At 34.8% G+C, this 16905-nt stretch overlaps 1 protein-coding gene across 4 annotated transcripts in view; it reads left to right on the top strand.

The window, feature by feature from the left end:
• The window catches only part of LOC109811248 (callose synthase 7), a 66495-nt gene that overhangs the window by 27401 nt on the left and 22189 nt on the right, over positions 1-16905 (top strand). For 3 of the 4 annotated variants that reach the window (XM_083068438.1, XM_020374930.3, XM_020374931.3), the window contains 12 exons: positions 3572-3632; positions 4382-4466; positions 4543-4592; positions 4708-4794; positions 12395-12499; positions 12768-12862; positions 12955-13036; positions 13132-13292; positions 13384-13510; positions 13618-13712; positions 13810-13906; positions 14000-14151. In XM_083068438.1, coding sequence (XP_082924564.1) covers positions 3572-3632; positions 4382-4466; positions 4543-4592; positions 4708-4794; positions 12395-12499; positions 12768-12862; positions 12955-13036; positions 13132-13292; positions 13384-13510; positions 13618-13712; positions 13810-13906; positions 14000-14151 — 1197 coding nt within the window. The remainder of the gene's footprint in view (positions 1-3571; positions 3633-4381; positions 4467-4542; positions 4593-4707; positions 4795-12394; positions 12500-12767; positions 12863-12954; positions 13037-13131; positions 13293-13383; positions 13511-13617; positions 13713-13809; positions 13907-13999; positions 14152-16905) is intronic. The other variant, XM_083068439.1, reaches the window with a different exon arrangement.

Raw genomic sequence — 16905 nt, 5'->3', positions numbered from 1 at the left:
AATTAGTTGGTATGTTTGGTTAATAAGTCTGTTAGATGTAACTGTCTTTGTTAGACAGTTATAATCTCTCCTCCTTGAGTCTCTATTATATATACATGATTGTAAATAGAGACTCATTACATTTTTTGTATCATCAATTTCTATTAATGAATTACATTTTTAGTTTACTCTTATATGGTATCTAGATCCTCTTAATCCTTAGCTATGGCTTCCACAAATAATAAGAACCGATTCATGTGCTGCCATTGTAGTTGAATTTTTAGCACAATGACAATCCTTCATCTTCTTCACATTAAATCACAAAAAGACTTGATGATAAGAATTTTATGTTGTGGCATCAGCACATCGAGTCTGTAATCAAGGCACACAAAATTCATCACTATGTTGTTTCTCCTCGAATTCCTTCAAAATTTCTCATTCAAGAAGATCATGATCTTGATCGAGTTAGTTCACAATATATTGCTTGGGAACAACAAAATCAAATGCTACTTGTATGGTTAGAGTCATCTCTTTCAAGTTTGATGCTCTCTCGAGTACACAGTTGTCTTCATGTGTACGAAGTATGGGAGAAAATTCATGCATATTTTCATCATCTAACTCAAACAAGAACTCGAAAATTGCAATCTAAACTTCGTCACTCTACCCTAGATGATCGTCTAGTTAATGAGTATCTTCTTCGCATCAAAGCCTTGATTGATGGGTTGTTGTTAGTTGGTGATCCTATATCATTGCAGGAGCATTTGGATGCAATTCTTGAAGGATTACCTCAAGAATTTGATTCGGTTATCGTGCTAGTTGAAAGTTGTATTGAACATACTACAATTGAGGAAGTTGAAGGTTTGCTTCTTGCTTAAGAATTGTGTCTTCAAAAATATCACAAAAAGGTTTCAATTGATACAATACAACTACAACTCCATCACTAAATCTCATACATACCACTCCTCAGGCTGCTGTGAATATTATTGATGATGAAAATCTCTCTGAGTAAAACCCTAACTATCAAAATCAAAAATCTTTCATTGAATTTCGTGGTTTTGGTAATCCCAGTGGTTTCTTTGGTTGTGGTGGTCGATACTCTAGTCAATGCCAAGTATGCTTCAGATATGGGCACACGATATTAACCTATTATCATCATTTTTCAATCAACAATATCAGGCTCAACCTTCGTCTAATTTCCAATGGTTACAACCTTGGAATCAATCAAGTTTCTCAGCATGGAATCAAAAAATCTCTCAGAATCAGAATATGAATCAATCATAGTGGAATCAGTCTTAGCAACAACCTCTTTGTGCCAAGCAACCTCAAGCTATGGTTGCCAACATTGAATCCAATCCGTACGCTGCCTAGTTTCGTAATTTGGGAGCTTCGTTTCATGTAATGAACAACTCCCAAAACATACAAAGACTAAACCTTTTGAAGGTTTAGATTAGATCTTCATTGGAAATGGGCAAGGTCTTTCCATATCTTCCTTTTGTTCTACTCTTTTTCACTCTCCTTATAATCCTAATGTCCAACTTCACAATGAAGATTCTCGACATCTAATTTGTTTAAAAGGGAAGGGAATAACAATTTTATGACTCTAAAGGAAGGATGTCCTAGACGACAGTGGTGTAGGAGGACTTTCTCCCTATTGTTCTTTATTGAATCAGAGAAAAAATGGTTGTTGTTGTTGTGTAGGTTTGGGGGCAGATTTGGGTTGTCCAAATAATATAGGTCATTTCATTCTCTAGCATGTCCAATCATCCTCCCTGAGTGCTTGTCCTATGTATACAAACATTGTCATAAAAAATAACATTACATGATTGGTCTTTTATGAGATTTTTTATGGAAATCAGATTGACAAACAGTTTGCGAATATGAAGGACATTTTTTAGGGTTATGGATGGGCTTATTTAAACTTCTACTTGTCTTGATGTAGTGATGATAGTGCCATCTGTTGTGGATATTTTCTTATTACTAGGGCAAGGGGAGTAAGAGGAGAAATGTTTAGATAAGGGTGTCATGTGGTCAGTGGCCCCAGATTCCAATATCCAATATTGGTTATAGGATGTATTTGAAGCATTGAATCCAAAAGAGAAAGGAAACATACCTGAATATGCCATAGAACAAGTACCTGATGGCTTATCCAACTTGTTGAGGAATGATCTCATCTTCTCTATTTCATTTTGATTGAGTGGAATCAATTATCCTTTGTTTGCTTCACTAGTTCCAGTAGCTATGTGTGCTTGTCCTCCCTTTCTCCCTTTCTTATGTCGTCTCTTCTTTTTCTCCACTCTTTGTCCCAGTTTTGGGGGCCCCAATCTTTACTAGATGGCTTTCCATGCAGCTTCCAACATTTCTCACAAGTGTGACGAGGCTTGTTGCAATATATACACCACACTCTTTCATCTTTGTTCTCCATGTTGATTATTCCCCCCTTTTTCGGTTAACCATCATGGCTGAATTTTCCACAAGTGGAGTTTCTAGCATAATCCCCTTCCATTTTCTTCATTAAGTCCTGGAACTTTTTCTTTTCCAAGTATCTGGACTTTCACCTAATCAAAATCAGAGTTAAGCCCCACCGAGAAGTCATAGACTCTATCTTGCTCAATATACTATTTGAGCATTGCTGAATCTGTTGAGCACTTGGCTTTTATAACCTTGTAATGGTCTAACTCCATCCACAATGATTTGAGTTGATTGACGTACTCTGTAAAAGTTTTGTTTCTTTGTTTTGCAGCCGTAGTCTTCACCTTCACGTCATATATTTGAACAACATCTTTAGCTTTGGAGTAATTCTGCACTATGGCATTCCAAATCTCCTTGGCAAAATTAAGAAACATTCAAGTATCACTGATTTCTAGGATCATTGAGTTCCATAGCCATGCCATGATCATAGAGTCCTCTTCATCCCATTGTGTATATTTGGGATCTTCCTCTTTAGGGACAACACCAGTCAAGTGACTAGCTTTTCCTTTTCCTTTCAAAATAGTACGAATAAGTTGGGACCATTTCAAGTAATTCTTCCCATTCAATTTGTAGGCAATGTGGAGGCTCTAAAGCTCTCCATGGGTTTGGAATTTATTATCCCGTATTTCAGTTGTTGTGTTAACTGGTTCTACCATGGCTGCACTAGTGTTGTAAATCACGACAACAATGAAGGCTGCCTTCAAAGGAATGACCAACAGCAATGAAGGCTACTGTCTAGGGTTTTGGGATAATCAACAGTAATGAAGGCTGTCGTCTAGGGTTTTAGTTTGCGCAATCAGAGGCGAATCCCAGAATTTGAGAGCTCTGATGTCATCTCAAGAATTAGGGTAGAAAAAGTTATTCCCCTTTTTTATTATTATTTTTTATGCTGAGAATACATCAGTCATATATACAAGGCTGAAAAGTTAATTTAGGAAATACACTAATAGGACATGTGCCAATCCGATCCCTATGATTCAGGGATGTTTCCCTTATACGCTTTAATTGTAATTTGCTAAATAAGGAAATAATAAAATACTGTTGCTGACATGCACCTATATGTCTCTTCTACTATTAATTAAATTCTTAATTTTTGGCTTTAAAATATGTTGTGTTATGGTAGGTATACCCTTTTTTGGATCATGGTGCTAATTAGCAAGCTAGCATTCAGCTACTATGTGGAGGTATTATTTATGTAATTGGTTTTGATTTGATTTTTATTCAAATATCAGTAGCTAATGATACTAAAACAAATCTGACTGATTTTTAAACATCGGGGAGAACTAAATCAATAGGCCAAAAGCCAATCATATAAGTGAATTTGACACCACATCTTAACTCAAAACTTTAAGGTATTAGATTTATGGATTTTTCTCATTTATATGTTAATGTCACTTAACATAACTATTTCTATCCAATGTGATACATCTCATTCACTATTTTGCATGCACATCATCAAACACACGTTTATAGTATTTCAATGCCTCTATTTGTTCTCTATGTCAATTGTAAGGTTGTTCATGTTAATATTCAGAGAGAAGCTAAAGAGAATGATCGAAAGAAAGTGTATATTGACTTGTGTTATTGATGCACTAAGCAAAGGTATATAAAGGAGAGATAGAAGAGTTATGTTTTAACAGAATACTTAACAGTAATGTAACAGAACCTAAATAGAATTATAACTGAACAGAGAAATGATACAGTACAGCAGTGCTGCACTCATTGTAGGAGCCTGCACACCCATTCTATCTATACTCTAATAGTTTAAAACATAAAAGATCATGTTCTTGATAAATGAACTATTGAATTCTTGTAAACATGTTTGTGTATTTTCTTTTTTCCTGTGTTGAGATTATATGAAACACACCTAATATTTTTTAACTTGTACTTCATTAAATTTGTTTCTTTTTTCACTAAATTAATCTTTCAATAGATTTTGCCCCTTGTTGGACCAACAAAATTAATCATGGGGATGTCTATAGATAACCACCAGTGGCATGTGTTATTGCCAGAAAATGGTAAAGTTTTATCCTTTTATTATCTTTACTACTTGTTCAATCAGTATGCCTTGCTTCAACTCATTCTGTGTTACAGAGACTCATAATATATGTGTTGTCACTGCAATATGGGCTCCAATTATCCTGGTGAGCTTAGTAGTAACAGAATTTTATAGAGTGACATACATTATCTATTACTTCGACTATCAATTTTTGTGGACTAATCCATTCCATTCTTATATTCTTTTATATTAAAATATAGGTTTATTTTATGGATACTCAAATATGGTATGCTATGTATGCCACTCTATTTGGTGTCATTGTTGGAGCCTTCAGCCATGTGGGAGAGGTTAGTGGGATGTTTATTGCAATATTTTATATTGAACCTTTTGTAATTTCCCCCTTTTCTTTTGTTATTTCTTCTTTGATCCCACAAAAAAAATGCGTTATTTGATACTTAGCATAAAACCCTTCTTTAAATGATTTTTATTGAAAGATTTGAATTTTTGGTTGGGATAATAATGATGGTACTACATTGATATTGGAGATGAAATACTTTTCTGTCTATGGTGCATGAATACTTTAAAATTGGCAATGTATACATATAGTTTACTGATATTCATGTTATACAGCTCCATTCACAGCTTGGTTGGCTGGTTTTTAAACAACTTGATTTTTTCTATGGATAATGAAGGAACAACTATCTTAACTTTAAAAATTATTATTTTGATTTAAATTAGATTATAATTATGATTTTAATGGCAATGTGTGTATTTTAGTGTTGGAAAATACTTTTATCCCTTTTTGTCATCTTATCGAGCCCCGGAGAATCATATATTTAATTGCCCATCTCTTTTATATTTAAGTCTTTTTATCATATTACTAATCTTATTCTCCTAAATTAAAATCTTTTAAATAATATTATTTATTTTTTTGTAACTTATAATATTATTTATTAAATCTAAAATTAGCATAAGGTTACTTTTACTGGGCCTTAAATGGACCGTTTTTTTTTTAAATAAGAATCACTGTTATATTATTAATTAAAGGCTTAAAAATATGTTTTTAGTCTCTCAAAAGGTAAATTTGTTTTTGCTCCCTCAAATTTAAAATTAATGTTTTTAGTTCCTGTAATTTCAAAAAATCTTATTTTAGTCCTTATATTCAAATTTTGTTAAGAAATTTATCAAATATTATTGCATAAAATCTACTTATTAGTGTCCTTATTATTAAAAATATCACATTAAATTCAATTGATATTGCATAACCGTCTTAATTTGTTACTTTCAAATATGTTATTGGTGATCTGAGGGACTAAAATAAGATTTTTGAAAATTACAAGGATTAAAAACAACAGTTTTAAATTTGAGGGACCAAAAATAAATTTATCTTAAATTTGAGGGACTAAAAACATATTTAAACCTTAATTAAAACACCGCTAATTATTAACAGAACCTACGGATGATATAAAATTATTAGATATAATTTTATGTTACAGCCTCCGTATCAAAGCATATGATTTGCTCGTCTTTTAGCAACCTAGATTTTTTCTTTGGATAATTATTTTAACTAGGAATATAATATTTTTATATTAATTTGATTACAATTATACTTTTTAATAATTTTTTCAAGAGATTAATGACCAATAGTAATTCGATGATCATAGCAAACCAATAAGAATATCAGAAAATATTAAGAAAAATAAATAAATCAATAAAAAGAAAAAAATTCACATCATATATGCAATTTATAAATGAGTCAGAATCCGTTGACACCATGTGTAAGTCTCAAAACTTACACCAAATCTTATATCTTTAATAATTTTTTGTATAACACAAATTTAACCAATTCGACCATTGAATCATGTGATGTTATACCGAAGATTATGCATATCAAATTTCACATGAGTTTAGCTTTTCTAGATATGTTATCCAAAAAAGGAGTTTTACATATTTTAAATATCATATTATACGTTAAAATAATGCGATGTGATGAACTACTAAATAATTTTGGAATCATTTGAAACTTGATAAGCATGATGTTGAGTATAATTTCTGAAATGTAAAATATGTTTTTCCACTAACTGAATAGAGAGTACAAGTTGTTTATATAGAGACAACAACTTCTAATAGAAGGTGTTGGGCTGTAATAGCTATTGGCCTATAATAGAAAACAATAAATGTGACTAAAAATACAATAGAAAATAATAAAATAGAAATTTCTCTATAAATCCTGCACTACTGTCGTACATGTAAGTAAAGTGTAAAACTATACTCCAATACCCCCTTTCCTCAAGTAAGGTGAGAAGGATGTGGCAACTCAATTACTTGGATTGAAGAGCACAAAACCTAGAGGGAGATAGAGATTTTGTGAAAACATCAACACATTGATCAATAGTTGGAACATGGATGACTTGAAGATGCTTACAAGTTACCTTCTCTCGAATAAAGAAAAGATCTAATTCCATATGTTTAGTTCGTGCATGAAGAACAGGGTTGTGAGCTAGGGCCATAATGCTTAAGTTGTCACAGAATATAATTGGATTTGAATGAAGAACCTTGAGTTGTCACAGAATATACACTCCTTTGATCTGGGTTGTATTTTGTGTTGATTGTAAGGTCTAAGTAGTGGAAAACAGGAACAACCAAAGATCTTTAGAAATTTATAATCAGGATCCTTATTGTGGATCAACCTGTAGGGTGATTGATAACCAATTGATGAAGAGAGTAACATATTGATTAGGTAGGTGGCAATCAAGAAGGCATGATCCCAAAATTTCAATGGTAATGAAGCATGATGTATCATGGCTAAACCAAGCTCAACCACGTGCCTGTGTCTCTTTTCAACCATGCCATTTTGATGATGAGCATAGGGATAGGTAAGTTTGTGAATAATACCATGTTGTAGAAAAGAAGTTAAAGGACGAAATTCACCACCACCATCAGTTTGAACTGATTTTAGAGGAGTCTGGAATTGTTTTTCTGCTAGAGCTTTAAAATTCAGAAAATGAGAAAATACATATGATTTTCTGCGAAGAAGATAAATCCACATATATCGAGTACATGCATCAACATACGTTAAGAAGTACAAATAACCACAACTAGATTCTAATGATGCAGGTCCCCAGACATCTAGAAAAATGAATTCAAGTGGTTTAGAATAAACTGTAATTGAAGGTTGAGAAGGAATTCTATGAGATTTTGCAATACAACAAGAGTCACCAAAATCAGAAATTTTATTAACAGTGGGAATATGAATATTACAAATTTTTAAGGCTTTAATTAGAGCATCATGATGTGGATGCCCTAACCGCAAGTGCCATTGTTTGTAGGTACTAGGAACAGTATTTTTACATTTTTCAGAAAGAAAAATACAAGGTTCAGATGAAACTGAAATTGAATTATTCTTGATGTCAGCTTTAATTGATTGATTATTTGCTAAAGATGGATGAAAACGATAGAGACCATCTTCACCAAGTTTTCCTTCAAGAAGAGTCTCGTTCAAATCTTGTGATTTGACAAAACAAGAATAAGGATAGAATACAAAGTAGAAATTATTGTCTTTAGTGAACTTAGAGACACTGATTAAATTTTTGGTTAAGGTGGGGACAAGTAAGAGATCCTTTAGGGACAGAACAGTGGAAGAATGAATAGGGGACCTAAACACATTAGAACCAATTGAGGCAATAGATGTACCTTGGCCATTGACCATGACAATGTGCTCAACTCCTGTAAATTGAGCACTTTGTAGATGATGTTGTGGATCAGGTGTAGCATGGTGGGAAGCACCTGAATCACGAATCCATGCTATGGTAGTGTTTAAAGTTGGAGCAGAACGTTGAGCAGAATATGCAACACTCGGATGAGTTTGCTGGTTAGAGGATGATGCTGGAAATGTGAACCCAGGTGGTGTGAAGCCAAGACTAGGGAAAGTGGACCCAAAAGAACCACCCAATGCATAAGTAGGCCACTGTGCTAAGCCTGAGAGTCCAAGCATGTTGGTAGATCCATATTAAGGAATAGCTCCGGTGTTATGCAGAAAAGTTGAGCCAAGTCCAAGATTCTGAGACCCATAACCATTCTGAGACACAAGACCAAAGGTAGGGTAAGGAGAAAACATTGGGCCAAAAGGCAGCCCAAAACCACCAAATGACAATCCACTGGAGCGTTGATAACACGAGGAGGCCTTGTGCCTTCATTTATGACATATTTGGCATTGAACAGGGGGACCATGATTTCTGCCACCACGTGCACCACCACGACCACGTCCTCCATCACGATTCTGACTGGAAAAGCCACTGAACCCACCTTGAGATTCAAACGAAGAATTTTGAAACGTATTTGGCTGAGAATTTGGCATTTGTGGCTGCTGAAACGCCAAATTCACATTCGGAGCTCCATTTGCAATTGGAGCAGTTTGGGCAAGATTAATCGTTAAGGCTTTTTGAATCACTGCTGCCTTTGCTTGTTCCAGTCTCACTTCTTGAGCAAGAATCATGGTTTCAAGTTCTCCGGGAGAGAGAACATCATCGCGACTGACAAAGGTAGTGCTTGTAGAGATCAGCGAGTCATATTCAGGTGGGAGACGTCCAATGATACATTCAGCATATTCGCGGGTTGACACAGGACTTCCAATCGAAGCAAAAAATCTCAATGATACTATTGATTCGAAGCAAGTATTCAGAACACGTTCTTGTACTTTTCTTTATTGAGCGGAGTTCAAGTCGAAGTTGTGTTGCCTTAATTTTGGTGAGAGAATGAAAGTGTTGAAACACCAGATCCCAAATTTGATATGAGTGACGACAGGAGACAATGCGTGCCTGAATCATTCAAAAAGTGTAGTCAAGCGCCATGAAAACAGGAGTGATCCTTGCGATCCCATGAAGCATACTCAGGGTTGACGTTATTGGCATCGCGATTCTCACCGGTAAGGTTTTTCATCGAAATCTTTGGATTGACAACAAATCTCTCAAGATCACGTGCACGAATTACAACGGTGACTTGTTGCTGCCACGTCATGAAATTGTTCTCATCAAGTTTGCATGTGACAATTTGTGAGAAGTTGTTTGAAACACTTGAGGAAGTTTGATTAGGATTTTTAGGAGCAGAAGCCATTAGAGCAAGATTGAAAGCAGAAACAAGGAGAAATTTACAAGAAAATTTTCAAGAATCGAAAAAAGGAGTGAGACAAAACAGAGCCTCAACAGAGACCATAAGAAGATTTCGATCTAAAACAGGGTCGAACAATGTCGTGCAACCAAAAGACGCAACGGAAGACGATGCAAAACTAAAGCCAAAAAGAACACGGACGCAGTGGAAGACAATGCAGAACCAAAGCTGAAAAGAACACGATTCCCAGATCTCACCGTGCTCACGATGATACCGTATAGAAAGATAGAGTTTAGAGAATTTTAGTAAAATGTATTATTAATGTAAATCAAGAGTAAGTAGTATCCATGAGGTACCAGCTACATATATAGAGAACAAGTCTGAGTAAAGTAGATAACAATCCTAACAAACTAACCAGCTTAATGAGTTGGCAAATCTTAACAAAAAACTTACTATCTTAGACTTAATCAATACAACTGATAATAAAAGTATTTATTATCCTATTCTCTAATAAGTTCTAATCTGGAGGTTGTTGAAAAAGTTTTGGTATGGAACTTCATTTTGGATAGAAGATGATGGAAGCCTATTGATTAAGTAAACACTGGTGATAAAAGCATGATCCTAAAATTACATAAGCAGATTAGCTTAAGCTAACAAGGTGAGACCGAGTTCAACAATATGCCTATGTTTACATTCTACTACCCCATTTTGGTGATGTGCTTGTGAACATATGATACAATGTTGTATTCCAACACCATTGAGATATGTTGCGAAGGATTGATACTCTCTTCCCCAATCAATTTGAATGGCTTTAATAGGTAATTGGTATTGATTCTTAACCACAGCATGAAATTGTTTAAAAGTATCAAGAGTTTAGGCTATGCTTTTAAGAAGATAAATCCATGTGAAACGTGTGTGAGCATCAACAAAGGTAACACAATATTGATACTCACATGTAGATGAGGCTGGTGCAGGGCCTCACAAATCGCTGAATATTAATTCAAGACAAACTATAATGTAATTTATGGGACTTGCCAAGATAATAAGGGCCAAAAAAAATTTCTTTAGTAGCCTGTGATTTTACCAAACAAATTGAGGGATGAAACTCAAAAAATACAAAATTATCTTTTGAAAATTGACCAACACTAATTAGATTTTTGGTAATGGATGGAACAAAAAGAAGATTATTTAGAGCAAAATGAAATTTAGGATTTATTGTGGGAGGAAAAGGTAGTAACACTTGTTGAATTAATATTGAGGCCTTGACCATTTCCAATATTGATTTGATCTGGTCCTTCAAAAGGGGTAAATTGTTGAATATTTTGAGAAACATTGGTTACATGATTTGAAGCACCAGAATCCATTTCCAAAAGAAGAGGATGAGTCAATCATGGCATGAGGTTGTAGTTGTAAATTTCCTTTTGTGTTTGCAGGAACAAAGTACGCTTGTGGGGTGAGCGGTCGTCAAGACCTAAGAATTCCATTTTGGTGGAGTGTAGGATGAGAAGGTTGTTGTGAAGATGAAGGAATGTACTGACTGGAGTAGTAGATTGGGTGGTGTACCAAGTATTGGGATTGGAAGTTTGATTAGCAAAGGTAGAGATAGGTGTATCCAGCAGAGAAGATGGGACAAAATTCTCTTCAAATCTGTAGTGATAAGAAGACATAACATGCCCATAACGATGGCAAACTTGGCATTGAAAGCCAACAAATCTGCCTCGTCCATGGCCACCATGGTTGTAATGACCACCACGAGAACTAGTTCAACCACCACAACGTTGGACGAACTGAGATCTAGGTTCTTGATGGGTAGCCTTCAAGAATGATATCAAGATGTTCTTTTGAGGAAACAAAGTCACTAATGGCTGTGAGGGCATCAACAAAGGTTTGAATGTGGAGAACATAATCTGAAATGGTTTGATTCTCAAAATTGGTGTTGTGCAGTTCATTGTGAAGTTGATGAGCTTTGGCATTTGTGTGAGAAAGAAAGTAGGAATGTATTTTATCCCAAAGTTGAAAAGATGTCTTGCGGCTTATAACACGAGTAAGCATGTCTTTAGACATGGAAGATTTCAACCAAGACAACAAGAGTTGATCTTGCTATTCCCAAGTAAGATAGGATCCAGAGACTTCGCCAGCATCACAATCAATAATTGAAAGAAACTTTTGAGGAATTTGAGGGTTGACAAGAAAGTGATGAAGTTTGTGGCCCCTGATCATTGGTTCAACCTGCTGGCACCAAAGAAGGTAGTTCTTGGTGTCCAACTTTTCTAATTTGGTGTGGGAAAAGCTGAGAGATGGAGAAGAATTAGCTGGTGGATTCTTTTGATGAACAATATTGGTTGGTGTAATGTTGATTGGTGGAGGCAGTGGTGGTGGAGAAAAATCAGCCATGAAGGAGGTTGTTGAGAGGATCAAGAAAGAAAGAAAGGATTGATGAACTCTATGATATCATAATAGAAATATATAGAGAGAGAAGTTGAGAGAGAGAAAGAAAGAAAATTTCTGAAATGTAAAATGTTTTTTCACTAACTAAATAAAGTACAAGTTGTTTATATAGAGACAACAGCTTCTAATAGAAGGTGTCGGACTGTAACAGCTATTGGCCTATAATAGAAAACAATAAATGTGACTAACAATACAATAGAAAATAATAAAACAGAAACTTCTATATAAATCCTGCAAAATAATAAAACAGAAACTTTTATATAAATCCTGCATTACTGTTGTACATGTAAATAAAGAGTAAAACTATACTCCAATAGAACCTAATACTTAGACAAATACATGCCCATGCTATAGTCTTTTGGTGATATTCTCCTAATATTTTGCATCTCTCAGATAAGGACACTTCGAATGCTTCACTCCAGATTTCAATCTATACCAAGAGCTTTCAGTCAGCGATTTTGGACTGGAAGAGACAGAAAGACTAAACAGGTGGAATTGGTATGTGTAAAATCAAATTATATAACTACCATGTTTGAAAAACACAGTCAGCGACTGTGATTTGGCTGCAAAGTCAAGGTATTTCAAGTCTTTGGTGACCGAAACGTGACTGCAATTTTGGCTACATTGGCTGCATTTGTGTGCGATTTCTGTTATATCAATTAATAAACATGATGAAACTGCAACCACAACCACAACTGATATTTAAAACTTTTATAACTTCATAGAAGTTAAATATCCTGTCTTATGACTTAAGTTTCTGTGGCAGGATGAGACATATGAACGGAATAATATTTCATACTTTTCTCAGTTTTGGAATGAGTTTATAAATTCTATGAGAGAGGAAGACCTCATCAGTTACAGGTCCAAACTTATGCATGCCTTAATGACAAATTTTGTATTTGATGCCTGATTTTCAAGCTTCTGATTATATCTCTTCTATTCTAATTTTCTAGGGATAGAGATTTGCTTCTAATTCCATACAGTTCAACTGATGTTTCTGTCATTCAGTGGCCTCTATTCTTGCTTGCTAATAAGGTGTGTCATATGAGTGATTCCCCATGGCCAAATGTTCTCATAATTGAATGGACGTGTCTTTTGATTCGTTTGTAAATCACTTCGATATGTGATAGATTCCTATAGCTGTTGACATGGCAAAAGATCATAAGGAGACTGATGATGATTTATGTAGAAAGATTAGGAGCGATGCGTATATGACTTCAGCAGTTGTTGAATGCTATGAGACTGTCAAGGACATCATACTGATTCTTCTGCTAGATGAAGAAGAGAGGCTGTAAGAGAAATATACTTGTTTAGCCTCTGTTCATCCATTTAATTTTCTTATTGGAATCCTCATGAGTATTAGGTTTATTCCATGGAGACAGGCTTGTAAGCAGTATATGCGCTAAAGTAGAACGGTGCATACGAGAAGAAACATTTGTCAAGGAATTCAAGATGAGTGGATTGCCTTCACTCATTGATAAGTTAGTGAAATTCTTAAGTCTATTTTTGGTACGTTTTTCCCATTGTGCTTCCTTTTTTCTTCTTAGTATATGTCAGTTCCTTCTTGTAGGACGTCTGCAAATATTTATAAATATCAATTTTTTTCCCACTGGCAGCAATCTGCAGATGGCAAAAAAAAGTACCAGATAGTGAATGTCCTGCAAGATATTGTAGAAATCATCACACACGATGTTATGGTTGATGGCCATTTGTATGTTTGAAACGGTGACTAGAAATTTTGTACATGATTTTTTAAATCTTATAATAAGTATGGCTTTGCAATATTGGCTTGGTTCTTCTTTCTCTAGGTTTCAGCAAACACCTCAGCAATATCATGCAGAGAGAAAGGAGAGGTTTGTCAACATCGATACTTCTCTTACACACAAAAGATCAGTGATGGGAAAGGTACTCATGCAGCTATACTTGAGTGAACACATTACATTACATTATTCTTTTTGAATGTGTTGTTGTTTACAAGTTTCTGTTCCTTCTGTGTAGGTTATTAGGCTTCTTTCGCTTTTGACAGTCAAGGAATCAGCCATAATTGTGCCCCAAAATCTAGAAGCCCGACGCCGTATTACATTCTTTGCAAACTCCTTATTTATGAATATGCCAACGGCTCCCAAAGTTCGGGAGATGTTGTCGTTCAGGTTAGTCATTGTGTTAGACTGCTATATTGATTGGAATCGAAAGGAAAAATTTGAATGAGTATTGATTAATGTGAAGGACAAGGGCAAGGTTATGAATGGTTGGTTTTACATGACTACCACCTCATGCAAGAGTCCTCTAAGCTTGAAACACATTGGTATACTCTATCTTGTGGTGAAATTCTACTTTATATTAGAGGACTGAGGGCAACAAGAATCAAACACTTGACCACATGCTCATAATTCTAATCCCGTATCCACGGCCAACTTCCATAAAAGCATAAGTGGTTGGGCCAAGGCTTATGAATAATTTAATATATAACAAATACGAAATTTTAAAATGCATGGATGAAATGTGCTCCATACCCAAGGTCTACCCAAACCATTTTTTCTGACTAACTCAAAAAAGAAGATTGATTAAGATACCAAGCAGATGTGTTTTTCATTACTATTGCTCTTTGTTGTTGGTAAGAATTAATTGCCACCTCATTTATTGTGCCTGCATGCATGTATCTACATATGAATTATTCACTTTCTCAAATATATAGGTGGTTGTTTACTTTTGTTGAGAGAGAATTATTGGGGAAAGATATTGTATAATGTTAAACACATGATTTATATTTTTTTGAAGCAACAAAATATTAATATATATTTATGTAAGGCACCAGTGGTGCTCGAAGTTTACAAAATGACGTTGACATCCAATGGTTATAGGCTATATACATCAAGGTTGTATACATATCCAATAACCACCACTACAACACCCCAACCATACTCTATCAACAAATTGACAGCTTTCCACCTGCCTATAGTATCTACATTCAAGTCCTCCACCTAATTAATAATCATAGATACATTCCCTTCCCAAAACTAGAAACACCAACAAACAAACAAACAAACAGTTTAGTTGTAGATTCCAACAAAACCAGGACTTATAATTGCAGTGCTTCCTTTGTACTTCCATCCCACCAAGTTAACAAAGAAATTTGACACACAAATTAGGATTTGAGTACCACTCATAAAAGGAAAATGAAGCACGTTTCCATATAGAAGAGATCCAAACCCAAGCTATGTACCTAACTTTCTCAACCGTGCTATATAAATCAAGTTGCCCTCCTTTGAAAATGATACAAATTAATAAAATACAAAGCAAGATTGGTAGCAAAAGGGTACACACAAACTTATGCAAATATCTCCTCATAGTCTATTCTGTAAGTCTGTGTGTACCCTTTTGCTACTAATCTTGCTTTGCATCTTTCTATTGTCCCATCAACTTTGTGCTTTACTGTGAATATCCATCTGTATCCTACAACTTTCTTGTCTTTAGGTCTGTCTACAATCTCCCATGTTGAGTTCATTTCCTATGTCTTCATTTCTTCTTTCATGGCTAGAATCCAGTGTTCTTCTCTCATAGCCTTTTGGACTGAAGTTGGAATATCTACTGAATCTTTCAAATTTAGAATGAATAATACTCACTTTTTCTTTTCTTATAAAAATGAGGTCAATGGACCTATATATACATGAGCCTACTGGCAATTTTAGGAAATATGGACAACTAATTCTAGGGAGACAAATCCATGTGATTATGGGATTGTTTATAAATACATAAACCTAGTATTAATAGCAAGATACAATTGTGACAAAGAATAAAATTACTGCAAGGATAAAATATAAGACTTCCTAAAATACACAATGAGCAACACGGTTTTAACACTCCCCCTCAAGCTAGTGACTGAGTATTCTTCATTCCCAGCTTGGATATAATTCTTGCAAAGGTAATGTAGTTCAGCCCCTTGGTGGGTATGTTTGCAAGTTGAAACTAAGTGGACACATATGGGGTGCAAATCATGCTACTATCTAGCTTTTCCTTGATAAAATTTCTTTGCACCTTGACATGTTTAATTTTGTCATGTTGCACCAGGCTATGGGCTATACTAATTGCAGATTTATTGTCACAATATCACCTCATAGGTTCATCCCACCTAATCTAGGTCTTCCAATATAACCTTTAGCAATAGAAGTTCACATATTCCTTGAGCCATTGCTTGATGTTCTGCTTTAGCAATCTAGCTACTACACTCTATTTTTTGCTCTTCCAAGTCACTAGGTTTCCACCAAGGAAGGTGAAGTATCCAGTAGTTGATCTCCTATCCACAACTGACCTCGCATAATCTACATCTGTATATGCTTCAAGACTTACACTCCTGTTTCGTTTGAACAAAATCCATTTTCTTGAGTTCCTTTTAAATACTGGACAATTCTAAGGGAAGCTTGTAAATGTGCTTCCTTTGGTTACTTGAATATGAATAATTTCTTATTGAATCTGAATTAATGGGTACAATCAAATTAATAGACTTGTAACAGAAACCAATCCCTAAAGTTTAGGGATTAAGATAAACTATAAATCAGGAGAAAATAAACTAATATATCTAAACTATATCTTAGAATATCATAGAATATCTTAACAGGTTGGTGCATAAACTAGCTGACTAGACTCACAACAAAAGTAATGTCTAGCCTAGTGTGAGATAAGTAAATAAGCTTTCCCACGAGTCTTTGATACATTTTCTTGTCCACGACAATATCTTTCTCCACACTCCCCAACTTTATATTTGGATCAACTAGAGTACTTGTTGGTTTGCAAGTTGTCTTATTTGTTTCTTTAAGCAAGTCAACAATATACTTTTTTTGAGATATGAAGATTCCTTTCTTGGAATGGGCGACTTCAATTTCCAAAAAATATTTTAGTCTTCCTAA

Source organism: Cajanus cajan, chromosome 2 (assembly GCF_000230855.2).
Source record: "Cajanus cajan strain Asha chromosome 2, NIPB_CcT2T_4, whole genome shotgun sequence".
In the NCBI taxonomy this organism is placed as follows: domain Eukaryota; kingdom Viridiplantae; phylum Streptophyta; class Magnoliopsida; order Fabales; family Fabaceae; genus Cajanus; species Cajanus cajan.
This window is presented reverse-complemented; position numbering and strand designations above follow the sequence as displayed.